General features: G+C 47.9%; 1 protein-coding gene across 7 annotated transcripts in view; it reads left to right on the forward strand.

Annotated features, from left to right (window-relative positions):
* TACC2 (transforming acidic coiled-coil containing protein 2) overlaps positions 1 to 17963 on the forward strand; it is a 227463-nt gene that overhangs the window by 56394 nt on the left and 153106 nt on the right. For all 7 annotated transcript variants that reach the window (XM_065923466.1, XM_065923461.1, XM_065923460.1 and 4 more), the window contains exon 5: positions 12509 to 17746. In XM_065923466.1, coding sequence (XP_065779538.1) covers positions 12509 to 17746 — 5238 coding nt within the window. The remainder of the gene's footprint in view (positions 1 to 12508; positions 17747 to 17963) is intronic.

Below are 17963 nucleotides of genomic sequence, written 5' to 3' on the forward strand. Positions count from 1 at the left end.
CCACCTCCCTCTCCACCCGATTCCTCTGGGTCTTCCCAGTGCACCAGGCCCGAGCACTTGACTCATGCATCCAGCCTGGGCTGGTGATCTGAGAAACAGGTCATTTCTTTGAATCTTCCTTTTTTAGTTTAGGTGTTTGAGTGTCTTAAAAGTCACTCAAAATGCTGCCTTAACTGTATCTGACACATTTTGATATTTGTGTTTTCATTTTGTTCAAATACTTTCTAATTATCAATTTAATTTCTTCTTTGACTCATAGGCTATTTTGAAGTGTATTTGATTTCCAAATAGTTGGGGATTTTCCGGTTACCTTTCTGTTATTGATTTCTAATATAATTCCATTGTAACCATATAATCTCCTTTGAATAATTTAAATCTTTTAAAATTTATTGAGGTTTTTTTAATGTGTAGAATATCATCTGTCTTATAAATGTTTCACTTACACTTGAAAAAATTAATTCTGCCACTATTGACTAGTGTTTAATAAATGTCAGTGAGTCAAGTTGGTTGATAGTTGCTCCAGTCTTCTGTATCTGTGCTGATTGTCTATCTCTTCTATCGATTATTGAGAAAAGTGTATGGAGCTATTACTTTTTAATTGTGGATTTGTTCATTTCTCCTTTTATCAGTTTTTGTGTTATGTACTTTGAAGCTCGGTTATTAGGTAGATAAACTTTCAGAATGGTTACATCCTCTTGATGAGTTGGCCTCTTTTTCATTTAACCTTTTTTCTAGTTGGTAATGTTTTTGCTCTAAAACGGACTTTGATGTAATACAGAGACATTAGTATTTTCATGGTATGTCTTTCGTCCCTTCATTTTCTGACTCTTAACAGATTTGTGCTTGTTAAGCAAAGTTTGAAGTGCCTTTTTTGTAGGCAGCGTATAAGTTGGATCTTGCTTTTTCAATGCATTCTGAATATCTCCAACTTTTGACCGGAGTGCTTATAACATTTACATTTAACATGACTATTAATATGGTTGGCTTAAATCTATAGTCCTATTGTTTTTTGCTGTCCATCTCTTGTTTGGTTCATTTCCCCTCCTTTTTGGCCTTTTACAAAATTTCATTATCTTTACGATTCGCCTTTACTTCCCTTTAGACTTGTTAGCTGCAGTGTTTGTGTTATCTTAAGTGGTTGCTTCAGGATCTATAATATGTATCTTTAATGTATCACAATCTACTATTAAATGATATTGCATCTTTCACATATATTAGAAGAATGTTGCTAAAGTATACTTGCGTTTCTACACTTTTGGCCTTTGTGTTGTTGTTGACATACATTTTACTACTACTATTGTGTTACAAATCCTACAATATATGTTATTTTTGCTTTACACAACCAATTATCTTTTAAAAGCTACTTAAATAATAAGGAAAATGACTTTACATTTACCTGCATAGATAGCATTTCTGGTGCTCTTTATTATTTTATATAAATACTGATGGCCATCTGGTATTATTTTCTTTTGATTTAAGGGATTGCCTTCAATATTTCTTGAAATACTGATCTGCTGGTATTGAATTCTTTTAGCTTTTGTATGTCTGAAAAAATCTTTATTTCATCTATGTTTTAGAAATTTATTTTCACTGGGCAAAGAGTTCTAAGCAGACAGTTTTTCTTTTTTCCCTTTTATTGCTTTGAAGATACTACTCCATTGTATTGTAGCTTGCATTGTTTCCAACCAAAATCTGATGTCATCCTTAAGTTTGTTCTCCACCCCCCCCCCCACTCTGACTGACTTTAATATTTTTTACTTTTTCACTGGTTTTAAGCAATTTGGTTATAATATGCCTTGGTATAAGTTTCTTCTTATTTCTTATGCTTGAAATTATTAATAGCTAGATTTGTGGGTCTGTGGGTTTAAAGTTTGCATCATATTTGGAAATTTTGCAGTCATTATTTCTTCAAGTGTTTTTTTTTTTTTTTTTTTTTAATCTTCCCGCCTCCCTGGGACTCCAAGTACACATACCTCCAGCTCCTTGAAGTTGTCCTGCAGTTCACCCATAATCTGAATCTGTTCTTTTTTTTAAGTCTTTTTCTCTCTGTGTTTCATTTTGGGAGAATTTCTATTGCTATGTCTTCAAGTTCACTAATTTTCTCTGTAATGACTAATCTGTTTTTAATCCATCCCAGTGTGTTTTTCATTTCAGGAACTGTATTTTTCATCTCTAGAAGTTTGATTTAGGTCTTTTTTATATTACTATCATCCATGTCTATACTTAACGTGTACTTTACACTCTAGCATCCAATAACACTCAATGTCCAATTCATAACACATGTACTTTTCTCTGGCATCCTGAACGTATGTACTACAGTTATATTACTTTGTAAAAAGTCTTTGTGTACCAATTCTATTATTTGCCCAAATTCTGGGTTGGCTTTGATGAACTGAGTTTTTTTTTCAAGATGGGTCTATTTTCCTGCTTCTTTGCATGCCAGACACTGTGGACTTCATGCTTCCAGATTCTGGATATTTTTGAATTCCTATAAATATTCTTGAACTCTGCTCTGGGATGCAGTTATTCGGAACAGCTTAATCTTTTGGGGTTTTGCTTTTAAGCTTTGTTAGGAGGGACTAGAGCAGTGTTAGTTTTCCTCCACTACTGAGGCAAAGCCCTTCTTAGTACTCTAACAGATGTCCCATCAATTATGAAGTTTTCCACCGTGGCTGGTAGGAATGGGAACTACTCCCAGCCCTGTATTAACTTTAAGGATTCTCCCTTATAAACCTTGCAGGAGGTCAGTACCGTGTCTCATGTCTTTTTCCATACACATACATGCCAATCAGTATTTTGTGTATCTCTGGAGTTCTCTTTTTGTGCAGCTTTTGCTTCTTGGTAATTTGTCTTGGGAACTCTAGATGCCTTGGTCACTGCTGACATCCAGCTTCATCTCCTTAAGTCAGGGAGACTAACAGGCTCAAGCTGGGGTCCCCTACCCTGGGACACTCTCCAGGCCATAAGCTGAGGCAATAGCAGGGCTTACTCTGTTCCTTTCCATCTCCAGGGATCCCCGCCCTGCATCTCCCACGACTCTGAAAGAAGCCAATCTCCTATCACCCCAACCCCCTGTTAGTTAATAATTCTTTATATGACATTTTCCAGCCCTGGCTCCCTGAAAACTTTGGAAAACCTACTGTATCAAATTTCTTTCTTTAAATGGAAATGCAGCGAAAAACACCTGGCATTTATTTTGGGAGCGGTGGGGAGTCCTTCTAGAAAAAAATAATAAGACAGAGGATGCCAGGAGCAAGAGTTGTTTCTTTTTTCTCTTCAAGAGCAGCTTGTATCGCAGACACTTGCTGTCTCCCGTGTCTTTTTTACAGCCTCAAATGCCAACTTTGACAGCAGTTAATCTTCTAAAATGCGTCACTGCTGCTATGCTAGGGCCAGGAAGGAGCCTAGGATGGTCTTTATGTCTTTGACATTGAACCAGCTTGGCCCCCACTAATTTTGACTCATCACCCCCCACCTGCCCCCCTGCCATATAGACCAATGGGATTACAGAGAGACGCATCTCAGCAAAATGGCTTATGGCTGGGTATTGTTCTAACAAGAAATCCTTAGTCACATTTTTGAACTCAGTCTCACACAGGCAGCATTGGTAATATCTTCTTTTTCAGAGGGTGGCCCAAATTCCCTGAAAGATTTTTCAGTCATCAAGAGAAAACTGCATTGTGTTCCCTGTTTTGTACTTTGTTGGCTAAGGGACGAAAGTTTCTCTAAAATATGTTAGAAGCCTTATCAAGAAGGAATATCACAAATATATGTTTACCACTATTTCTTATCAAAATACCCTTGTGGTATCAAAATAAATACCCTATAGTCTAATCATATGGGCAAAACTGTCATTTTCATTTTCCCAAGGATGACTAGTAGGATTTAACTTGCAGTTCAGGAGATCTTCATGTTCTCAGTTAAATATTCTGCCCACTTTCTTGATTTGTGCTTATTAGAGTTTTAAAAATCTTTTTTTATTGTGCATAAAAATAAATATGTCTAAGAAAGCAAAACTGTGGTTACCAAAGAGCACAGTGGGGGCTGGGCGGGGTGGTGGAGGTAAACTGGGAATTTGAGATTAACATATACACACTACCCTATGTAAAGTAAGTAAATCACAAGGACCCACTTTATGGCACAGGGAACTCTACTCAGTATTTTGTAATAACCTATAATGGAAAAGCATCTGAAAAGGAATATATGTGCTGTGCTGTGCATAATCACTCAGTCGTATTCCACTCTGTGACCCCATGGACTATAGCCTACCAGGCTCCTCTGTCCATGGGATTCTCCAGGCAAGAATACCGGAGTGGGTTACCATGCCCTCCTCCAGGGGATCTTCCCAACCCAGGGTTCAAATCCAGGTCTCCCACGTTGCAAGTGAATTCTTTATTCATCTGAGCCATCAGGAAAGCCATATATATATATGTATATATATATGCCTAAGACAAACAAACAACTACCTGTATACAGCATTAAAGACATTTAATAACTAATTGTGAATAACATTTATGGAAATTTCACTTTGTGATCACATCTTACTAATTTTATCCAATAAATATCTTATTAGATTAAAAACTAACAACCCCCCCCCCCCCAGATATCTCCTCTAATGGGATTGTAATTTTATTTTTGATGTTTGACTGTTAAGAAGTATCCAGATGACCAGAAATAATTATTATGCCAGGAATGTATTTAAGTGAATTTCTGTTTTCTTATGCTAATGTCTATGTACATTTGAAGTACAGTGATAGACAGAGGGAAGAGACACAGAATTCATTCCAGCTACAGGGAAGGCTTATGGGTCACACTTCAAGCCCAGCACTGAAGCTGGGAACCACACAATTGGGTTAACCCCCACATGAGGGTTGCTGAGAAAAATCGATGACAGGACAGTTTTTTAACTTTCTTTGGAGTTTGGTTGCCTGTACTCACCTCCACTGTGCTGGATAATGGAGTCTCATGAGTGCGCCAACACATCGACCTTTCGGTTCAGTTCAGTTCAGTCGCTCAGTCATGTCCCACTCTTTGCAACCCCATGGACTGCAGCACACCAGGCCTCCCTGTCCATCACCAACTCTGAGTTTACGCAAACTCATGTCCACTGAGTCTGTGATTCCATCCAACCATCTCATCCTCTGTCGTCCCCTTCTCCTCCCGCCTTCAACCTTTCCCAGCATCAGGGTCTTTTCAAATGAGTCAGTTCTTCGCATCAGATTATGGAGTCTCATGAGTGTGCCCACACATTGACCTTAAAATCATATAAAAATTCACATGGCAAAGTGTAGGCTAAATATTAAGAGTGCTTTGGTGTTTTATCTACCATCACACATACCCCTGTATCCCCAATAACTCTTTAGACCCTACCAATATTTTCCTTTCATCTATTGCTTGAATTGCTCAAGCATTGTGGTCTTTCTTTTTTCTAACACAGAATGAGCACAGAAGAGAGTTAAAACTGCATTTAAAAGATACAGCTGAGTCTGATGGGGCTGCCAAGGTCATCAGGCTCCCTGGCATCCATGTAGGGAGTGTTGTTTGGAATAATTTAGGACCATGAATGTAGACCAGACCTAATTTGCTAGGATCACAAAGAAGTTGCTGAGGAGGTGCCTTTCTCTGTGAAATACCATGTTAAGGTTGTTAAAGCATGGCAGTTGTCATCGCCTTATTAACCTGAGAGTTCTTTGTACAGATGGCTCAGAATGTAAATTTCTTCTCTAAAGTCTCTGGAATGGTGAGCCATACCCTCAGTGCAAGAGTCAACCTAAGTGAGCAGTTATGGTGTCAGTTAAAAATTATCTATTTCTTCACTTATTTATTCATCCCATTGTCAACTAAAAAAAAAAAAGCATAGCATGAGAGTTGTGAGTTAAGTTTTCAATTCAGTTCAGTTCAGTCGCTCAGTCATGTCTGACTCTTTGCGACCCCATGAATCGCAGCACACCAGGCCTCCCTGTCCATCACCAACTCCCGGAGCTTACTCAAACTCATGCCCATCAAGTCGGGGATGCCATCCAGCCATCTCATCCTCTTCATCGCCTTCTCCTCCTGCCCCCAATCCCTGCCAGCATCAGGGTCTTTTCCAATGAGTCAGCTCTTCACATGAGGTGGCCAAAGTACTGGAGTTTCAGCTTCAGCATCAGTCCTTCCAATGAACACCCAGGACTGATCTCCTTTAGGATGGACTGGTTGGATCTCCTTGCAGTCCAAGGGACTCTCAAGAGTCCTCTCCAACACCACAGTTCAAAAGCATCAATTTTTCGGCTTGGGGGCAAAATGAGGACTATAGGCTGGGAGACAGAATTTCAGAGAACGCTGAGGAACTGCTCCAAAGAGTTGGGGGGAATGTCAGTGTTATATATGATTTCAGTGAAGGGGGGTATGTGCAATCAAGCACACATCTTGGTAGAAGCTTGCTGCTTGTCATGAGAAGATGTCTCCATTAATGATTTTAGTCTTTTTCTAGATATGCAAGTGAAAAAGCTGGTTTAAAACTCAACATTCAAAAGACAAATATCAAAAAAAAAAAAAAAAAAGACAAATATCATGGCATCCGGTCTCATTCAGTTCAGTTCAGTTCAGTCCTGTGTCATTACTTTGTACCAAATAGATGGGAAAACAGTGGAAACAGCGTCAGACTTTATTTTCTTGGGCTCCAAAATCACTGCAGATGGTGATGGCAGCCACAAAATTTAAAGATGCTTGATCCTTGGGAGGAAAGCTACAACAAACCTAGATGACATATTAAAAAGCAGACACATTACTTTGCCGACAAAGGCCTGTATAGTCAAAGTTATGGTTTTTCCAGTAGTCATGTACGGACAGTGAGAGCTGGACAATAAAAAGGCTGAGCGCTGAAAAATTGATGCTTTTGAACTGTGGTGCTGGAGAAGACTCTTGAGAGTGCCTTGGACTGCAAGGAGATCCAACCAGTCCATCCTAAAGGAGATCAGTCCTGGGTGTTCATTGGAAGGACTGATGCTGAATCTGAAACTCCATTACTTTGGCCACCTGATGCAAACAGCCAACTCATTGGAAAAGACCCTGATGCTGGGAAAGATTGAGGGTAGGAGGAGAAGGGGACGACAGAGGGCAAGATGGTTGGATGGCATCACCAATTCGATGGACATGAGTTTGAGCAAGCTCAAGGAGATAGCGAAGGTCAGGGAAGCCTGTTGTGTTGCAGTTCATGGGGTCGCAGAGAGTCAGACATGACTGAGCGAGTGAACAACAACCTATCCATCCATCCATCCATCCATCTATTCATGCACACATCCATCCGTCCATCCATCCACTGACACATTCATATAGTTAATGTTTGCTATATGCCAAGCACCAGGGATACAGTACTTAAAAGAGGCAAGGCCCAGTCTCCACCATACTCCAGAAGGAGAAATGGTCATCCTTCTTGATGGTAGCCATGACTAGTGCCCTCACACGATGGCTCTGTCAAAGGAGATCTGATCCCAGAGGCCAGGCCAGGGAGGCTTCATTGAGAAGTAGAGACTGGGTCTGAGATTCTCAGGGAGAAGCAGGAGGGTTCCAGCTCCAGGGAGATGCAGGGATGGAGAGCTCTGTGTGGATTGCATCCAGAAAGGCAGGCTGGGGGCACAGTTGACTGCAAACTGAAGTCATCACCGGAGGGTCTTCCCACGAGGGTGACAGGATCGGGCTTTCATGTCTAAGCCGTAGTTCTGGCTGCAGCCTGGAGAAGAGAGTGTAGGGGCCGGCCTGGGTGGGAGAAGAGTTTGCCGCCCTGGTCCAGGAGAGGCGAGGCCAGCAAGTACGAAGCAGCCAGAGGCGGCAGGAGCTTGGAGCCAGGCGGGACTTGATCTCACTTTGCACCAGGAGCTCTGCGTGCGACCCAGGTCTGGTCTGGAAGCTCTGTGTGGATGTTTTTTCATTTGTGCATCGAGGGGCGGGGCGACATCCACTCTGCCTGGCTACTGTGTGGATTAAATGTCATCAGAACTGAAAAGTGCTTAGCGTGGGCTTGGCCTTAGTAAATACTCAGGATGTGGCAGCCGTCCATCTTGGCGATTTTGCTTTATGGTTTTGCTGGTTCCCTTGAAGCCTGGTAGTGCAGAGACCATGTTTGTTTTTCCCCCAGCCAGTCTCCTTTCTCTTCTCAAGCATTCCTAGTTGGCTTGAGTGTGCGTCTTCGGAACTACGCCTTAGGAACCCATCTGGATGTGATTGTCTCCAGCTCGGGTGGTGGGGAGGGCCTTCTCTGCATCTCCATCATCTGCTCAGCCCTTTGCTGCAGCGAATCAGCCCTCCTCCCAGGTCTCCGGACCCCGTGGCTCTCCCTTTGTTGGCGGGGGGCATCAGGGCTGCACTGGGGAGGCTGTGGTCCACACTGTGCTCTGCCCTCCTCAGCTCAAAGGCAGTGCCCTCCCCCCTTTGGACTGAGAAACTTGCATTTAGAACACGCTGCCCAGCCCACCAGAGCTCGCCTTTAGATTCTGAGCTGAACCTCCATCCTACGCATTTTTTATTCTATCTTGAAGCACAAAAGGACATTGTGCAAACTCCAATTAATACAGGGCCCTTACAGATCACTTTGTAGAGTTTTTCCTGCCCTTGGGCAAATCTCCTCCTCCTGGTGAGTGACTTTAATCTGGTTTAAAAATTGGCTTCTGATGGGCAATCACAGAGATTACAGGTGCTCAGTTCAGGTGAAAGAAAGCCAAGATTGGGTCCTTATTTTGAGGGGAGTCCGTGTTCACATTCTGGGGGATGTTATTCCTGGTCGCTCTCTTATAAGACCCGCAGGTCTTCAAGGTGCCCCAGTGGAGTGAATTTTTCATCCTGTCCCCAGATGGTCATGACTTAAGGCAGCCTGAAGGGAAGTCACACACACTCCTGAGTTGGCCACTGCTCTCAGAGGCAAATCAGTAAAGCCACTTTGTTCTTTTGTTGCCAGTGCAGAGGGAGCTGTGTTCTGTGCTTCTTGAACAAGCAGACATCAGTAGGAATGCTTCATTTCTGAATTTCATGCCATTAATCTCATTAGCTACTAAACAATTTGACCCCCCACTTAATGAGTGGAACACAATTAAGCATAAAATGCCTATTAAAAGGAAAATAGCCAGGTTCACAAGTACAGAGTTGCTGGTTCTGGAACAATCTATTGAATTTCAGAAATTCCGCTCTGCAGAGGTCAAGTCAAGGAATGTTACCTGCAATTCTAGTGGTTTCACTCCTGTCCATCAGCACAAGGCCAGGACTCTCCATGGGCATGTCTGTCCTAGTAGCACTTGAGGATTGGGGAGATTCATGTAACTTAACCCTGTTTAGTTTTCTCTTTGCTCTTGTGAGCCCTGCTTTTTGTCTGAAAATGCTAATCTTGTTGAGATAGTAGCCAACTCTCTCTCGGGTCCATCTGAAATATTTTCAGTGTCATATGTGCAGAGGCATTACTTTACCATTAAGGTCTGTCTAGTCAAAGCTATGGTTTTTTCAGTAGTCATGTATGGATGTGAGAGTTGGACTATAAAGAAAGCTGAGCACTGAAGAATTGAAGCTTTTGAACTGTGCTGTTGAAGACTCTTGACAGTCCCTTAGACTGCAAGGAGGTCCAACCAGTCCATCCTGAAGGAGATCAGTCCTGAATATTTATTGGAGGGACTGATGTTGAAGCTGAAACTCCAATAATTTGGCCACCTGATGCGAAGAACTGACTCATTTGAAAAGTCCCTGATGCTGGTCAAGATTGAGGGCAGGAGGAGAAGGGGATGACAGAGGATGAGATAATTGGATGGCACCACCAACACAATGGCCATGAGTTTGAGTAAGCTCCGGGAGTTGGTGATGGACAGAGAAGCCTGGTGTGCTGCAGTCCATGGGGTCGCAAAGAGTCGGACACGACTGAGCATCTGAACTGATACTGAACTGATGTGCAGAGATGGGCATTAAATCAGGATGACTGGTGTAGTGACACCTGTACACACCTCCTTCGAGGTTGTCATGTGATGTCATGTATACTTCATAGTTGAGGGGCTTGGTGAGAGGCTAGAATGGAGTCAGGTAAAGAGCCTCTTGCCTTCTGCCTCAGTTCATTCAGGCTGCTATAAACATGCCATAGACTGGATGGCTTAGCCAACAGACATGTGTTTCTTGTGATGCTGGAGGCTAGAAATCTAATATCCAGGTGCCAGCAGATTTCAAATCTGGTGAGGACCCACTTGCTAGTGCATAGGTGGATGCCTTCTCTGGGAGTCCTCACATGGCAAAAGGGTCAAGGGAACTCTCTGGGAATCTCTTTCAGTTCAGTTCAGTCACTCAGTCATGTCTGACTCTTTGCGACCCCATGAACCACAGCACGCCAGGCCTCCCTGTCCATCCCCAACTGCCGGAGTCTACCCAAACCCATGTCCATTGAGTCAGTGATGCCATCCAGCCATCTCATCCTCTGTTGTCCTCTTCTCCTCCTGCCCTCAATCTTTCCCAGCATCTCTTTTTTAAGGGCACTAATCCCTTCATGGGGGCTCCACCCTCATGACTAACACCTTCCAAAGACCCTTCTTTCCTAATACCATTGAGAGGGTTAATAGGTAGGAAGGCCAGAGGTCCCCAAGCGGTGGGAGGAAATAAACTGCAAGTGGCAGACATTTTTTTTTCCCCCTTCTCTGTTGAGGACACCTGGTTCTGCCTGAACTGAACTTTTTTCAAACCTTGAGATAACCAATGGGTTTTTCTTACAGAAGTGTTTTCCTTGAGCTATGTTAATGAAACTATGTATTTGCTTTGAAATGTGCCTTTCTTCAAACTGGTTTGCCTAAGATGAACCTTTTTTTTTTTCTTTTCTCAGACCTTGGGCTGATAATGGCGCAGCAAACCAACATTCATGTCAATTGTTTTATGGCCAGGGATGACACACCTTGTTCCATTCTATCTCAGAAATGCATATTGTGGGAGAGGGGCCTGGTGAAACTCCCTCAGCCTTGAGATGTCTCTCTTGTCTGATTAACAGCCTGCTGACAGATATAAAACACCTTGCTGAAAACTAGCAAGCAGGCACTCTTTCTGTCCCCTTCTGATGTCTGTGTCAGAAGTTTTCCCTATCTCTTATTATGCTTTAATAATAAAACGTTGCTACACAAAAGTTCCCTCGTCTCTGGCCCCGGATTGAATTCTCCTTCGGAGGCCACAAATCCCAGTGTAGCACATGACTTGCAACCTCAACCTTTCACCATCATCTTGGGGATTAGTTTTCAACATATGAATTTTGGGGGACACAAACATTCAGTCTCCCTCCTTAAAAGTTTTTGCTTTTGGGGGCATAGAATGAATAAGAAGATCATGGTCCATCAGATTCAAGCTTAATTCCTCTGTTCTCAGGGTTCTTCTCAGCAAAAATGGCAAAAGTAATTTCCACCTTGCAAGGCTATTGGTAAGGTTAAATGAGAGATAATTCATGTAAAGCACTGATGTTCAATAAATTTCATCCATTAGTATTTTCCCAACTTTTCATTTTGGAAAATTTGAAGCTTTTAAATGTTGAAAGGATAGTAGAATGATATCCAACATACCCATTGCAGTAGTTTGCTCACAGTGCCATAAGAGAATCCCACAGACTGGGTAGCTTCAACAACAGAATTTTGTTTTTTCACAGTTCCAGAGGCTGGAATGTCAAGGTTAAGGTGCTGGCAGAGGTGGCTTCTGTTGAGACCTTTCTTCTTGGTTTGCAGATGGCACTTCCTGCTGTGTCTGCTATGGCCTCTTTGTCTGTATGAGTAACTCCTGGTGTACCCCTCCTTCTTACAGGGACGTAAGTTCTCCTGGGTTAGCACCCCACTCTTAGGACCTCACTTAAATCTAATCACCTCCTCAAAGGCCCTGTGTCCACCTACACAGTCACATTATGGATTAGGACTTCAGTATGGACTTTCAGGGGACACAGCTCAGTCCATAACTGTTTTTGTTCAGTCACTAAGTCACACCCAACTCTTTGTGACCTCACAGCATGCCAGGCAGGCTTCCCTGTCCTTCACTATCTCCCAGACTTTGCTGAAACTCCTGCCCATTGAGTCGGTGATACCATCCAACCATCTCATCCTCTGTCATCCCCTTCTCCTCCTGCCTTCAGTCTTTCCCAGCCTCATGATCTTTTCCAGTGAGTCGGCTCTTTGCATCAGGTGGCCTAAGTATTGGAGCTTCAGCTTTAGTATCAGTCCTTCCAATGAATATTCAGGGTCGATTTCCTTTAGGATGGACTGGTTTGATCTCCTTGCTATTTAATTTCCCTATTCACTACTGACCAGCATGGAAAACCTCAGACTGAATGTTTGAGATTCTCCGCATGGATTTTTGGAGAAAGTCATGGTTATGGGTGTGGTAGGATGGGGAGGGGGCTCTCTTCATGGGGAGGATGAGCCGCATGCGGATGGTGTGTTCTGTGCTTTGGTGGGAGAGGTGCGGGGTGATTCTGCCTGTGCTGTATTCTCTCCTTGCCCTCCATGGGAACTGATGAAACGTTAAATGTTTTCATTGTTGGCAGCGTCTGGCACGGAGGTTCCAGCTCTGCTTCTGAGGGTGCTGCCAGCCCAGACCCCTGCCTCGTGTCCCCGGAGGTGACTGAGCCGAGAGAGCACCCACAGGCAGCTGGGGGCCCAGAAGATTCTTCACGTCCCAGTGCACCGGAGCCCCAGGAACGGGAGAGTCCCTCGTCCTCCATGCGCTTTGCCGAGGGCTCCCCGGAAGGTTGCTTGGCGAGCCCAGAAGGGGAACAGGAAGGTTGGCCCCTGATTCAACACCCTCAGAGGGAACCTTCTCGAAATGGCCCAGGAGAGGCCCCGGCAGCCCCTGTCCCTCAGGACGACAACTCGACTCAGAACAAGGTGGTTTTTGTCGTCCCCAGTGCCGGAGGAGAGACAGGCTTGAAGGACGAAGAAGGGCAGAGACTGTCTTCCTCCAGCTCCACTGACGAGTTGGCAGGCATTCCACCAACTGCTTCTCCAGAGCCGATGAAGGTGCAGCTCTGTGGAGAGGATGCCCGGCCTGGTGATTTCAACTCCCAAGGGCAAGAGGCTGCAGCTGGCTTTCCATGGCCAGAGTCCCAGCAGGGAGCCCCCAAGGCCCCTGCTGCCCAACTAGGCCAAGAGGGCTCAGCCAGCCTGGAGGAGCCTCCCCTAAAACCCATGACCTCAACCTCCCAAGAGCCAGCCCCCGAATGCCCAGTGGAGGGGCCTCCTCAGGATTTCACCAATGACGCGGGATTCCTTGGGCCCTGCCCTCCCACTGGAACCAGTTCAGGGGCCGCGCATGAAGCTGAAGGGAAGGCCGATTCCCAGGAAAGCTGCCAGCAGCCGATGGGAGCGCTCCCGCCTGCAGAGCTGCCCTGGGATTCTCCAGGTCCTGCCCTGGCGCCAGGGGACATGGGCTCTTGGGAGGAGCCTCTGGGTGCCCTTGATGCTCAGGGTCACTTGCAGACCGGGAGCCAAGATGTTGAGCCCGGTCAAGTCACCTGGGCGGCGACAGCTGACCAGCCAGAGGGAGTTTTGTTCATGAGCCCTGAGCCTTCCCCACATGCCGCAACCAAGGATGCGGGTCCAGCTTCAAGCCTCCCCTCCCTGCCAGCTGCTCTGGCCTCCTTGGCTGCAGAACAAGCCAGGGAGATGGTTTCCGTAGCCGAGATGCCTGTTCTCACAGATCTGGCTACAGAGAGGGTAGAAGCAGGGTTGTTAGGACCGGAGAAGCAAGCATCAGACCTCAAAGGAGAAGGAGAGGGCCAGGAAGGAGGCCCCAGAGAGATTCCTGCTCTTGCCCCGCTGGAGGAAAGGGCAGAGCTCGGGAATAGGGAGCTAAGCCATGAAGTCCAACCAAAGATTCCAGCTCTCCCCACTCCCAGCGCATCAGGTGAGAGTGCCAGCAGGTTACTAGGGCCGAAGGATGAAGCCAAGGCCCCTGAAGACCCAGCTGTGGCTGAGAAGGAAAGCAGAGACTCTGAAACTGATCCTAGAGGACAGGGAGCAGCCCCAGGGCCCCTTGATGGTGCAGATCCTGGGAATCTGCAGGCAGAGCAACCTGAGGCCTGGGGCTGCAAGCCTGATCCAGAGGTGGACAAGGACGAGGTTTCACAGCTGCCTGGAGATGAGACCACAGGCCTTCCAAACACAGTCCTAGCACAGCCACTTGGAGAGGAGATCCCTGGGCATGCGGACAGGTCCGACCCTCCCTCAGAAGATGCAGCTTGGAACGTGGTGGCCCATGGAATGATGGGAGAATCCCAAGTGGTCCACGCATCAGACTCACTGCACAAGCTCCCTGGACCAGAAGGAGCTGGTGAACATCTTCTTCCCCAGGGAGCCATCTGGGTGGGGCCGGGACCGCAGACCAAATGTCCCGACACCCTTCAGGACGTGGAGGGACTGGGAAGAATGGACTCTCTTCCTGCTTTAGAATCTGAGAAATCGGATTTCCTGTCAGCTCCTACTCCAGAGGTCGTCCCCAAAGCCCAGGAGGTGGAGAGCATGCCTGAAATAAAGTCAGGAAGCCACCCATCCGCACAGAGGCCCGACCATGGGGAGGGGGAGGGTTCGTTGACACCCTCTCACCCCCATGGGCTGGGGCGTGACGCAGCTGGACAGGAAGTCCACGCTGATGGGCCCCCTCCCCCTGAGGAAGAGAACTGGGCAGTGGACTGTGGGCTCACAACACTCAGCCTGGAGCAAGATCGGCAGGGAAATGCATCCCACCCAGGGGACAGCAGCATAGAAATGATTGCATCCGAGAGGCCCTTACTGTGTCCTGAGAACCATCTCCAGATATCCCAGACACACCCAGAAGCATCGGTCTTCGATATGCTCAGGGAGACATCCCAACTGTGCGAAAGCAAGGAAGAGACTCATCCAGGTGATTTGGATTTTAACATCCTGGGTGCAGGTTCTCCTCAAATCCACATACCCGTGGAACCTCGGGAAGATGTGAGCTTATCCACTCATGGAGGAAAGGAACGGGCTTCTGAAACAGAACTTCAAAGTGAACTTTGCAAAGGCAGTCTGTCTGATGCTCCGAGTTCACCTCCTGGGGACACAGTTCTGGAGAATCTTACAACTGAGAAGTCGCAGTTGTCAGCACCCATGAGGCCTGAGTTGTCTGCGCTCAGGGAGAAGGGGCAAGACGGAGAATGCAGCATCAGTCAGCTGTCCAGGAGCTCATCTCCTGCAGTGGACACCTTCCAAGACCCTTCTCTTGCAGGTAGCTTGAACAGAAAGGAACATAGCTGTACTGGGCAGGGGCCACACGAGTCCCAACAGGAGCTGGTTGATGGGCTGAATGCCGGCAGCCAGCATGAAGAAGCATGTCTTGAGGACGCAGGCATTTCAGGAGCAGCTGACGCTTGGCCCCAGCTCCAGGACTTGGGCAAGACAGAGAAGGCAAGTGGAAACACCGTGGGGGCCCCGCCTTGTCGACCTGACTCAGTAGCTCTCCCAGAGGCAGCTCACTGCCGGCCAGTTCCAGCACCTGCCAGCCCCCGAGCCACACCCACCCAGGATGCCCCAGTGAGAGAGGCAGGTGAAGAAACCCTGGAGGACGGGCAGCAACCGGGGTTGGTCCCACAGAAGGAAATGGAGCACCTCATTGCCTCGGATGCAGAGGTCCCGGAGCTTTCTGGGATTTTCCCATCAGCCAAGGATCAAGGTGCGGATGGTGCTGTGACTTGTGGGAAGGCGGACGGAGGAGCCCTGGGGATGTGGCAGGCTCTGGGGGAGCCAGGCTCCCTCCAAATAGAGCAGTGCCCCTCCCCTGGGGAGGAAGCCTCTACCCCTGCTACAGGTGAGCAGCTCTCGGCCAACTGCCAGGATGTCTGGCCTGTAGCTAGGGAGCTGGCTGGGAGTCCCAGGAGCCTCGTGGATCTTTCTGCAGCACAGGTTGTCCCTGACTCAAAGAGGCTCCTGCCGTCTGGACCCCCGGAGGAGGCTGCCCCTGGCACTCCTTACCTGCACATCGAGGGTGCTGCCAGGAAAGGGCTGGAAGACAGTGTCGTGAAAGCTGTCTCACCCCAAGGCCCTGGAACCCCTGGTGAAAGCCCTTGTTCCACTCGGGAGCCCCTGCTTGCCTCGGAAAAGGCCTCCTCCATGGAGGGCTCTGCTGAATCCTCCCTCTCGCAAGCAGGAGCTGCAGGTGAGGGAATCTCTGCAGCGCCAGCCAGCCCCAGAAGCCCCAAAGCTGGGACATCAGAGGGTCCTGTGGACTCCGTGCCTTACCTGGACAGGATGCCGTTTCTGGCCAAGGGTAAGCTGACCACGGCGGAGGAGAAATGGTCAGGAGCTCCCGGTGCAAGTTCTGAGCCTGGTGAAATTCCAGCATGCCCTGTTAGTGAGGAGAGCAAGGCAGGGGAAGCACCAAGAGAGACCGAGGGCAGCGGGGAGAGGAGGCTAGAGCCTTCCAAGGATCCCAGGCGGGGAGCATCAGCTGGTGTAGACACCAACTGCAGGCAGACTGGGATGCTCGCTGGGTTGCCTGATTTCAGGGAGCACATCACCAAGATCTTTGAGAAGTCTGTACTTGGAGCCCTCACCACCGATCGGCCTCAGAGCACAAAGGGAGAAAAGGTGGGAGCCGGGAAGAGGGTGATGGAGAAGGGCCTCACGGTGCCAAGCCCAGAGAAGCTTCCAGATGCAATTCAAGGAGTGACCGTCGCCCCTCTCCCCACCCTTCCCGCTGGTCTCCGGGTGGACTCGCAGGGGAAGAAGCAAGAGCTGACTGTGGAGGCTGAGATTTCTCGTCTGGGTCCCCAGGATCCAGCTCCAGGAAAGCTGCCGGGGCTGGCCTGGCTGGCCGCAGAGCACAAGCTGCTGGGCGCCAGTGTCGGGAAGGAAATGAGCGAGGCCCTGCAGATGCTGGCGGACAGCGAGAAGCCGGAGGGGGCCGGGGAAGGCTGGTGGCCAGGACCTGGAGGAGTCCCGGCCCATTCACAGCAGGCAGATGGCTCACAGGAATCAGCTTCGGGTCTGTCTTCACAAGCAGCATCTCCAAAGATTTCCGGGGCTGACTTGCAGGTGGCTCCCCAGAGCCATGGAGAAGGGGATTCAGGTCCAGATGACAGGATTCCTTCTGGAAAACAGTGCCAGGAAACAGCCCACCGGGACAGTCAACACAGAGAAGATGTTGCCCGGGGCTCTTCTTACCCAGGGGCTCTGGGTGACACGCCAGGATCCACCTCTGCCCAGGGAGCATCTCCCCACGGGGATGTCCCACCTCTGCCCGAGGCCATCAGTGAGCCCTGCACCCCAGACCCGCTTGGGGGTGAGAGGAGGCGTGTAGGTGCAGCTGGCGTCTCAGAAACACAAGATGCCCTGGGCACCCAGGGTGCCCCGGAGCCCCCAGCTGGGGAAGTGGCAGAGAATTCGCTGGAGCCCGGCTTGGAAGCTGGAGCTGCTGGGGAAGCAGAGGGTGACGTCACTTTGAGCACAGCTGGGACCGGGGCACGTGTGTCTGAGGACCTGCCTGAAACAGGTACTACGAGAATGTTCTCCGGTGTGGCTGCTGCCTCGGCTGTGCCAGGAAGCCCTGGGTACCCAGGCTGCTCAGAAGGGGCTCTGAGGATGGATGCTGAAGTCGCCCCAGATGGGGGCCGCCCTGCTGGGCCCCCACAGGCCGAGGAGCAGCCCAGGCCTGAGCTCCCTGCTTCTGTGGAAGATGGGAAGATGGGTGTCTTCTCACCCCCAGAACCTGACGAAACTCGGGACCTGAAGCAGCAAAACCTGGATCCAGAAGCACTGAGCGCTGAGAGGTACTTAGAATAAATTCACACACTAATGCGGGGTCAGCCGTAAAAGTGATTCCCATGTTTAAAAGTCAAAGTGATGAGTGGCTTTAAAGAAGCTACATTTTTCCATATCTAATTGTTTAAATTTCCCTGCTTACAATCTCTGGATGTGCTGAGAGTCTGAAAACGTGAGAAATGGTTCAGAGGCGTGGGAGGTGTCTGTTTAACACATCTTTTTTCC

This window comes from Muntiacus reevesi, chromosome 2, assembly GCF_963930625.1.
Source record: "Muntiacus reevesi chromosome 2, mMunRee1.1, whole genome shotgun sequence".
Lineage (NCBI taxonomy): Eukaryota > Metazoa > Chordata > Mammalia > Artiodactyla > Cervidae > Muntiacus > Muntiacus reevesi.